We start from the raw sequence: 10,662 nt of genomic DNA on the forward strand, positions 1-10,662 counted from the left end.
TCCACCAGACCCCATGTCTCCATTTGAGCTTTGCCTGATATGCTCAGCATAACAATAAGAGACCAACAAAGAGATAACAGACAAGGCTAGAGGTTTCTACTGACCCTCAGAGGTGTGCCGTGAGCCTGTAAACTGTGGGAGCCAGGCCAAGTCTTATTCCTGTTCCAGAAACCCTCCAGAGCCCTGTGGATCAGCACTCTGCCTGGGGGTGTTCTTGAGTCTAGACCCTTCACCCGCATTCCACACTCCAGATACCACTTGTCCCAGGCCACCAATATCCTAAGCCTCTTCATACCTTTCTATCAGACTCTCCCGGTCCTGCTGTGCTCCTGCCAGGAGGCACCTGGTCCTCCAGCTTGTTTCTTGGACACCCTTTCCAGACTGGCTTACAGCCTGTGTCCCCTCATTCACCCATGGGAAGCCCGGACTCAGGGCACTTCCTGTCTTCCTATCAAAGACCCTGATCCTACACCCTATGTGGAATGTGGAATGTGGCTGCAGGTTGGAGGAGAGATTCTTCCCTAGGATCCACAGCCCACCCAGTTTCTCCCACTTCCCCAGCGAACCAACAGTACCCTTCCCCCGCACCGCCCCACCCCACAACACTGCCGGCACAGCCTCGTGTCCCAGACAAATTTCCAAGGCAGGATGGATCCAAGGCACCATCTGGTATGCCTGTCTGCTACCTGCCATCACCCCCGCTCCATCTCACTCTCCCCAACCCCTCCTCCAGGGCACCCTGCAGAAGTTCGTGGACGACTTGTTTGAGACCTTGTTCAGCACTGTGCACCGGGGCAGCGCTCTCCCCCTGGCCATCAAGTACATGTTTGATTTCCTGGATGAGCAGGCAGACAGGCACAGCATTCATGACACAGATGTGCGGCACACCTGGAAAAGCAACTGGTAAACCCTAGGGGAGCTCGGCAGGAGGTGCAGCCTGGAGAGGCCTGGAGCTACGAGGGATGAGGACCAGGAGACGGGAGGGTGGGAGGGTAGCCTATTCTCGGCTGGGGCTGGGTGATCCGAAGCTCCTGGAACAAATAGTGCACATATGCTCTGCAGAGCCCACACAGTCCCCAGCTGCCTGTGCCAAGTAGGGTCTGCCTGGCTTGAGGCCCAGCACTAGGATGCACCCTTGAGTCCCCCAAGAAGAGCCTCCTCCCCTGGCTGTGAGATCTCTGGTTCTCAGGAGAAGGGAGCTGAGGGAGCCCATGCAAAGAACTGCATTGGAAGCCTGCAGCAGAGCTTCACAGCCAGGCATTGTGGGCCATTCTGAGTGGGGCAGTTCTAAGGCACTTCCTGAGATGGGGAAGCCCTGAATTAAACTGAGACCCCTGGTGAAGTTGGTCAGCACTGGAGAGGGAGTTCACACCTGCTATAGACTTGAGCCCACTGACAGGGAGGATTTCATTGCAAACTTGATCTCTTAAGGCCAAGTGATTATCCTGGCGCCATAGCTTTCAGGAAGCAGCAGGCAGAATGCCCTGTAGGCATGACTCTCTCCCCTAAAGTCACCTCCGCAACCAGACCAGCAGTGGGAGAAGCCCTCAGGCCCCTGGTAGGAGACTTTATCCTCATGGGTTTTGAACCTGGACCACAGACCAAGCTAAAGACTGGCTTTCAGGTCACACAGGACCCGGCCAAGAGCTGGCATCAAAAGGCTTCCTTTGGGAAAGAGCACGGAGAGGGGAGAGGGGAGGTCCAGGCATTTGGGTTGGGCAGGCAGCCCATGCAGCTGTCTGGAGTCAGCGGTCTCCTCAGAAAACAGAGCCGACACAGATGGGCCCAGGCTGTTATTTGGGAATCAAAAGTCCTAGCAACCAACAAAACACTTTGGAAAAAGCCAACCCCAGTCCCATCTATTCCTTCCTCCTCCCGGGTCTTGTGGTCGCTGAGCCTTCCTCAATCTGCAGCTTTGATCACAGTGGAGTGAAATGGATAAGCTGGGGTGGCCCTAGGGTTAAGAGCCCACAGTCCACTTTGCCAGGACAGGCCTTCCAGATCTGCATTCCCTGGACAGCACATGCCTGTCCCCTTTGCTTTGGAGCATCCCCAGCCCAGTGCTGGGAGAGGGCAATTCAGGGGAAATCAAGAGAAAGTCCAGGGTTATCCCCATCTCTGTATCTTCGGTGTGCTGGCCAGATCCAAGTAATAGAAATGCACTACCCTGGCATCGTGGTGTGGAGAGAGTTTCCTTACCCAGACCTCAATAGCAAATGTCCAGGGAAGGATTACCAGAAACTACCCAAGGCTGCCAGAAGAAGGGGAGGGCAGAAGAGATGAGTCAGCTCTCAGCTGCAGCAACTCCTCCTGGGCTAAAGGAAAGTGAGGGATCCTGTTGTGTTTTGGAGGATAGGCAGAAATCATCATGGAAGGGCCCAAGTCTGGGTAATGCAGATCTTTCCCAAGACCTGGCGCTACTGAGACATTTGGGAAAGTTTGGGGCCCATGAGAGTCAAGAGAAGATGAAGAAGGGGAAAGAAGAAGAAGCTGGGGAGCTGGGAACATCATCTCAGGCTGGAGGACAAGCCTGCGACAGGGCCTGTTCCACAGAGGAGTCAAAAGAGTTAAAGCCCAGGAGACTGCTGGAAAAGAAGGCAAAGCTGGGAAAGGAAGTAAAAACAGCAGCTGTTCTGATTTTGAAGGAGAGTAAATGGGCTTATCTGCTTTATGGCCTAAGGAGCAGAGAAAACTCATTCTCCTCTGGTTATAAATTCCCAACTTGCAGAAGGAAGTCTCCTAACTACTGATCGGTTCCTCTTGGGGTGGGAAAATCTCTGAGCTACAGCGAGTCATTTCCAGGATGCCAACAATGGCCTCCACTTCTCCCTCTGCCCCTGCCCAGATACAAGAATGCCCTGGGGAGAGTCATGAAAGAACTTCCCCCAGGGGAGCCCATTCCTCGGCCCAGCCAGGCCAGGCCAGCCCTGGGAAGTAGCTTGGGCAGCCGGGCTGGGCGGGGAGCGCAGGTGGCGCCCTTTGTGCCCGCTCTGAAGCTGAGCCTGGGGCTGCTGGCTGCCTTCTTCCGGACAATGGCCACGGGCACTGTGAAGGGACTCCAGGAGCCTGGTGGCTTTGTTTGAAGCCCTGAGAAAATGTGCTGTCCTCTGTACTTGGGCTTGCCTAGGGACGCAGAGGCCTTTAGAAAAGTCTCCCAGGAGGGAACGGAACACACCCAGCCCCACCCCTCGGAAGTTAGAGATCAGGGTCAGCGCCCCCTTAGGACACAAGGTGCCTCTCCCTCCATTTCTCCCAGGTCAGTAACAGCTTAGGCTAAATTCACCCTGGCTGGACCCATTTTCTTCCATTTTACTCCTTTGCCCCTTCAGGTGGGCGATTTGAACTTTGTGGGGGAAGAATATCAGTGGGCAGCAGAAGGGGCATGGCCCGCATGCATTCTCAAGTCTGCTCTGCCTTTCCCCACAGCCTCCCTCTGCGCTTCTGGGTGAACGTGATTAAGAACCCCCAGTTCGTGTTTGACATCCACAAGGGCAGCATCACGGACGCCTGCCTCTCTGTGGTGGCCCAGACCTTCATGGACTCTTGTTCAACGTCGGAGCACCGGCTGGGCAAGGACTCCCCCTCCAACAAGCTGCTCTATGCCAAGGACATCCCCAGCTACAAGAGCTGGGTGGAGAGGTCAGTAGCACCCTCAGGACAGGCCCATGCCCCTATCTCCCTGCCCATTCCCCGCTCTGTAGACATCACTGACCGAGGACTCAGACGATGGTGTCTGTCACCTCTTCAGGACTTCCCGCTCCCCTCCCTGCCCATACCCCCTGCTTCGGGAAGAAGGGCGGCTTTGTGCCCGTGGAAGTCAGATGATTATCATCCTAATTACCATTCATTGAGCATGTGCTAAGCACTCAGCGTTCTAATAAGATTTTGTGTGTATCATCTCATTAAAATGTCCAGCAGAGTTGTGGAGCCGCTATTATTATCCCCATTTTACTGATGAGGAAACTGAGGTACAGAGAGGCTAAATAACTTGCCCTGCGTCACACAGCTAGCAGGTAGCAGAGCTGGGATTTGAACACAAAGAGCCTGGTCAGAGTCTGGGCTTTTAACCACTCTGTTGGGTACCGCAGCCACGAGCTCTCAGCTAGATGGAATCTACTGAAGAAACCCTGGCCTTCAGCCTCAACGTCAGCTTGAAGCAAGAGGCCAGAGGAAGCCACATCAGAAGAGAAATAGGAGGCAGGAGCAACTGGGAACATCAGTGCCCTCAAAGGACCTGGGCCCAGGGTAGCTATAGGTAAATGTTTGCTGAGGCCTCCATCAAGGCGCCTGTCCTGTCTCTGGCAGATACTACGCAGACATTGCCAAGCTCCCAGCCATCAGTGACCAGGACATGAATGCCTACCTCGCTGAGCAGTCCCGCCTGCACGCCGTGGAGTTCAACATGCTGAGTGCCCTCAATGAGATCTACTCCTACGTCAGCAAGTATAGTGAGGAGGTGAGACAGGGCCCCAGCGGGGACAGAAACCAACAGGCAAGGAGCAGGAAGCCTGACTCAGTCCTTAAACAACAATAGATGGCAATGTAGAAAAACATTCAGGGAGTCAGAAGCCCATGAGCTCAAAAATTATCATTCCTTTATGAGGCAACTCAACTCCTGATTCACTGAAGGCTTTATACGCTTCATTGTCTTTCACTCATTGTTAACACAATAAATAACACTTTTAATCATTTGTTTTCCAGTTCAAAGTATTGTATAATTAATTTCATTCTCTCTTAATGAATCAAACTATTGTTTGCACTCGGGCGGATCCTGTCAGTTACATTTCGGATAGACAGGTGGACTCTAATACGAATACAAGTTGAATAGGACAGCTTTGGAAAATTCACAAAGCTTCTCTAGCATTGAACTTGAAAGTAGTAGTAGTAGTAGCAGCAATAACTAACACTTGCATAGTACTTCCCATGCCAGATAATGTTTTAAACATCATGCATACATACATATATATAGGTGTGTGTGCACGTATTCATTCAGTTAATCATTTAAATTATTTAAGGTTACGTGCATGAAGGCAGAATGGAAAGGTAGACAGGGTGAAGAGGGAGGACTCTGGAAAACGGTGTCTTCTATTCTGAGTCCTGAAGTCTTCCTGCCTTTGTTTTTGCTCCTCAGCTCATCGGGGCCCTAGAGCAGGATGAGCAGGCGCGGCGGCAGCGGCTGGCTTATAAGGTGGAGCAGCTCATTAATGCCATGTCCATTGAGAGCTGAGAGGAGGAGCCTTGCATTCCTGGGAAGAGGGACCCGTCCAAGCTGTCACACTGGGAGTCTCAGATGGAAGGACAAGTGATGGGGATCAGGCCCCAGAGCTTGCTGTCCCCTGAGACCCCATCCTGGGGAGAGGGGAGGGCCCCTCTCCCTATGCAAGCCAAGTTTCGTCATAGCCAGTTCCAGCCGGGAGACAGTGGGCGTCATCCATCCACAGTGAGAACACCAGAGAACCCGGGGCCGGGAGAAGGTGGTTCTTCAAGCCGAGAGGCACGAGCTGGGGACAGTTCTGCCTCTGTGACTGCTGCTTTGCATGAAAACTCATTTGATGTATATTGGGGAAATAATAAGAACTTTATTTAATTTTTTTTAAGAAAAAGGGAAAAAAACAGAAATAAAACAAAAAGCCGCCCTGTTGATCCCGTCCAACTTTTGTTTAATTCTGATTTCTGTCTCCCTTCCTTCTTTTCCCCCATTCCTCCTTCTTTATATAATGCCCATTTCCAAATGCCAGAAAAAGCAAAGAGATGCTGAGAGACATTGGAGAGAAAATGACTGTCTCCTTTTCCTTGAAATTAAAAAAAAAAAAAAAAAAGTGAAGAGGAGGAGAAGAAGAATGAGCACAAGTATGCACCAAACACTTCGCAAAAACGGAGGCCAGTAAAACCTGGAATTATACCGGCAGCCAGGAGAGCATGGGACTTCCAGAACTTCGCAAAAATTGCAAAGCCATCAAGAGCTCACCCTGGCTGACTGGAAACTGAGCTTTACCTACCACATACCTGCATATTCTCATCTTTTGAGAGGAGATGCGTACCTAGATAGTACCAATGCTTTTTGCTACTGTTTTTTGTTTTGTTTTATTTAATCTTAAACCTCAACAAATGAGGAGCTGGTGTTTGATATGTTTCCTTTCAATTTCCCTAAAGTTACTATGAGAAGTGGGGTGAAGTGGGCCTCTCCCAGACCAGACACCTGGCCTCCCTGCAAAGGTTGGGCAGCCCTGCCTCACATCAATCCCTGTCATAAACCAGGCACCCTCGGGAAATGGCCTGGAGGTGTGTGGGCCAGGCCTCCATTAGGTTCCATTTGGAAGTTGATTTGGGGACATGGGTGTTTGACTTTGGAGTTCACTCCCATCATCCAGTAGTTCCTGGCAATTAAAAAGAAAACAAAAATCAAACACTGTTTACAGCAAGCAATACTTGAAGAGCATAGGTTACAGAAGCTGCAGTATTTATTACTATGCTTTCTTTCTTTCATTCTCTTGTGCCTGGAGAGGGGAGACAACCCTTCGCTCATATATGGAAGCTCCTGACCATCTGGGCCTACAGCACTTCCTCAGTAGAAATGACTGTGGCACGCCCACGTTACTACCTTCTGCCTCTCTCTCTGCCTCTCATGGACTTGTGGGTGTGAAGGACAAGTGGATGACTTCTCACTGGACTTTCCTTCTCTGTCTCTTCTGATGACGCCTAAAACTATGGATGACCAATTCTCCTGAGTGTAGTTTCCAAACAAAGAGACCAAAGCTCCATGCCCAGGTCCAGAGGCCCCGTAGAAGCCAGCGGGAGTCATCGAGAGGAAAGGAGCTCTGTTGGTGTCAGGACCTTGGTGGCCAGGATAGCCATCAGAGTGTCCAGGCCTTCCACATTAGCCTGGATCCGGGCAGCCAGCTCCAACTTCTCTGCAAGCAGCATTGGAGTCAGGGGATAGGAGGACAAGGGAAGCAAAGGGGTGGGACTGGGGAAGATAAAGAGGAACAAGCTGCCCTTCCTCACTTTTCAAAGGGTCGAGAATCCTAGGCTATGATGCTGGGAAGCTAGACCAGCTCCTCCAAGAGAGACTGGACCAGGGTCATTTTCTCTGCTATTAACTCTGGGCTCCAGCTTCTCTGTGCCCTGCTTTACCTCCAAGTGGTTCTGATTTCCAAAGGCCCTGCTGACCACATGTGATTCCCAGGAGAGGGCTGGGGGAGGGGAGCATAGGGGGCTGGCTTCCATCCTTGGCGTGTAGCTTTGGATTGCTGTCTAACCACTCAGCAGACGTTGCCTGGTCCCCCCAGCTCTAGTTTCTTGCCTGAATGCAGCTGACAAATGGGAAGAGAAAAGCATTCAGCAAAATACTCAGGAAACTTGCTGTTTTCATTATAATTCACAACCAGCCATGCCAAGGCCACTTTCTTTTGAAAATCCACTTCTGTTAAAGTTTCTCGGGCCCTATTAATAGCCTGAAGGAAATACTAATGACTGGCCTTCCGCACTAAGCCAAAGTGTTTGCTCTTCATAGCACCCAAAGCTTATCAGTGCAGAGCCCATAATTCATGGAGATAAAAGGAAAGGAGATACAGGCAAAAAGAGTGTGAGCAGGAGACTTTATGCCACCTGTGAAAAAGTCCAGCCCACCCCATCTAACTTCTGAGCTCTGTTTGGGTGAAGATTTTCTGGCCACACGGCTGCTCAGACTGGCATCCAGGCTTTGCTCCACCAAGAAGCTAAAGGCAGTTGGACATCTCAGCAGCATCTCTACCAACCCTTAACTCAATGCATCTACCTGGCATCTCCCAGCAGTTACTTCTGGAGATAATTCACTGCCCCTGGGGCATTTTCTTGAAGGTTTGTGGAGAGTGTGGAGAATGATGGGGCAATGGCCAATTGGAGGGTGGAGAGGGAAGAGCCAGAGCTGGCTACGAGTGGTTTGGCCACATTTCTCAGGATTCCATGCGAGAGTTGGGGAATTTGGGCTGACAAAGGAAGTGGCCTGGGGCATCCTTTAGGAAGGAATTAAGAAAAGGGAAAAAGCTGGACTCAAGCCATGCCATGAGGGTGAAAGGTTGTAAGGTCCTGCCCCCTTTCCAGCTGGCCACTTGTTCCTCCTCCACACCTCTTGGCTTTGGGCCACCAAGAACCAATGAAGTTCACACCCTTTGGAATGAGAAAAAGAGGGAGTTGGTTGGCTTCTCTTCTCCCTGTTATCCAATTTGAGGATATTTTGACCTTGAGTAAGGATGAAGTGTTGAAGCCACAGCTCCTCTCTACAAGAAGCCATTCATCTTAGAGGAGGCAGAGACTGAAGTCTCTCTCCAAAGTCTATCCAGCTTTGCTTCATTTCATTGATCTGCACAAGAGACAATGCTCTGGAAAAGAAAGATGACCTCAGAAGGGTGCTTGGCAAGACAGAGGATGCTAATGGGTAACAGAGAGCACTCCCTCCAGCTGGCCCTTGCTGCTGCCTCCCGTCCTCTGCATGGGGTCAGGTGCTTCTGTGCTTGCCGTCCTACCTCTCTCCACAGCATGGCTCTCAAAACCATTTTGATCCCCCATTGGCAGAGAGTTCCCCTCTTTACAGAGTTCAGTCATTAAAAGCACGAATCAGCTGTTAATCTCATTGGAGGAGGGAACTGTTTCCTGAATTCATTCATTCGGGAACCTTCTTGAATAGCCACTGTCTGCCAGCCACTGCTCTAGAGATGGGAAAACAGCATGAAACAAAACCAAGGTCTTTCTTCCAGCGAATTTATATCCTTCAGGAAGCTGGTTCCTGCCACCAACTTAGCAGGCAACAGTTCTCCTCCCCTAGTGGCACAGGGTACCAGTTTTGTAGGAAAAGGGCTCCAGCAAAGGAAGAGAGTAGACCAACCCAGCTGCCTTACCTTATTCTGGGGCTATTCCCCCAGCGATGAGAGCTGCTCTTGTTTCTACTAATACTATCTCTTCTGGCAGCACATCACCTGCTGCTTGAGCTCCTGACCTTCCTTCAATTCCACTAAATGAGGACAGGAAATAGTCAAGACCCCTGGCCCTGCTGAGCGTGAAACAGAATCAATGGATGGGTGTGCTGGACGAAAAATGACCTGGGTAGAACAAATAGGGAGCATTTGAAAGCCTCGGGCTGATAAATCTCCAGGTGCATCCCGGTTGCCACACCTGCCCCCATTAACCTGCTGCTGGTAAATACTGAGCCAGCAGCTGCTCCAGGACAGGCTGTTTTTTTTCTCAGCCACACTGTGTCTTGCATGAGACTCCTGGGGCCTGGGCACAGACAGAAAAGAATTGAGACTCAGGAGGCTCGGTGGGTGAGAAAATGAAAAGTGGCTTCATAGACACAGGGCTGTGGGAGCAGATCCCACGGGGAACTTGGGAGATGAACTTCAGGGCCTTCCGATGTCTTGTCTCAGGAATATGCTTTGAGAAAAATGGTAGCATCCTTTCCATAACTCAGTCTTTCTTCCCTAGTTTCCCTGAAGTGTGACATTTTAGTATCTGGAGCTCAGTGATCCCCATCAATGAGGGATAAGGTTTCACTCTTGGTATTTTCTAACTAGTACCAAGGAAAGTCCTGAGACATGATCACGGCCACTGCTCGGCAGACAGGGCCTCCGCCCAATAAGCAAACTGGAGATTCCTCAGCCTCTCGTGGACACCCACATCTCGTTCTTCTCGGCGCAGAAAAGCTCTCCCTTCAGCCTGAGCTGTCTTCTTTCTGCTGCAGTGCAGCCCGCTCCCTCCTGCCCGGGCCACAAGGAAGGTGGGAAACATCTTCTGCATTTCAAAGTCCTCACTTTGACTTATTTGGCCTTCATCTTGGCATGGAAGGTATGGCAGGCAGAATGGAAATGCTCCCCCCAAACAGAACAGATGTTCTTGCGTGTGTAAGGGAAGAAAAGACAAGCTCTCTATCACATGAGACTAGGGGCCAGAACCCACCTGCCTTTCCCCACAACTTTTCCTGCTCAAACCCACTCCTCTTGACACACTGGAATCTGTATTATATATATTTTTAAGAAAATACAATGATGGTTGTCTGGTTTTGTTGTTTTTACAGGTGTTGTGGAATAAAAACTGTAAGAAAATTAAGTATTTAAAATGTTCCAATAAAGTGGGGTTTTTTGTTATTCTAATATATTATTGTGTACCTATTGTAAATACGAAACACTCCTATTTTGCAAGCTGAGGACACAATTTGTACTGTTGTTATATATAAATAAAGTTTACTGAATTAAAAATCCTTAAATCTTTAAATAAACCTGATTGTTCAGCAGCATATATGCAGAATAACATTTTACGGGCATATTTAAGAAGGGTACTCATGGAAAGATGAGCTAAGTTGTTTTGAGGGAGTTTTAGAACTCTCTCTGGAGCCAGAGCTTATTAATGTACCAGTCATCATCATCAACATAACACAACACACACACACACACACACACACACACACACACACACACACACACAGAGGATGCCCTGGCTTATACCGGTAGGTGACACACACACACACACACACACACACACACACACACACACACACAGAGGATGCCCTGGCTTATACCGGTAGGTGAACACTGCCCCCTAGTCCCAAGACTCAGAATACAGCTTTTGGAGGTTTCAGAAGAGTGAGATCCTCCTCTGCCTCCATGCTTAATACATGTTCTTCATGGGTAT

The 10,662-nt window shown here is 50.1% G+C and overlaps 1 protein-coding gene across 1 annotated transcript in view; it reads left to right on the forward strand.

Moving 5' to 3' along the window:
* Positions 1-10,249, forward strand: part of PLXNA2 (plexin A2) — a 222,696-nt gene extending 212,447 nt beyond the window's left edge. The window contains exons 29-32 of the mRNA XM_050781525.1: positions 734-903; positions 3,427-3,639; positions 4,306-4,456; positions 5,132-10,249. Coding sequence (XP_050637482.1) covers positions 734-903; positions 3,427-3,639; positions 4,306-4,456; positions 5,132-5,227 — 630 coding nt within the window. The 3' untranslated portion in view covers positions 5,228-10,249. The remainder of the gene's footprint in view (positions 1-733; positions 904-3,426; positions 3,640-4,305; positions 4,457-5,131) is intronic.
* Positions 10,250-10,662: the final 413 nt, after the last annotated feature.

Source organism: Macaca thibetana, chromosome 1 (genome assembly GCF_024542745.1).
Source record: "Macaca thibetana thibetana isolate TM-01 chromosome 1, ASM2454274v1, whole genome shotgun sequence".
Taxonomy (NCBI): domain Eukaryota; kingdom Metazoa; phylum Chordata; class Mammalia; order Primates; family Cercopithecidae; genus Macaca; species Macaca thibetana.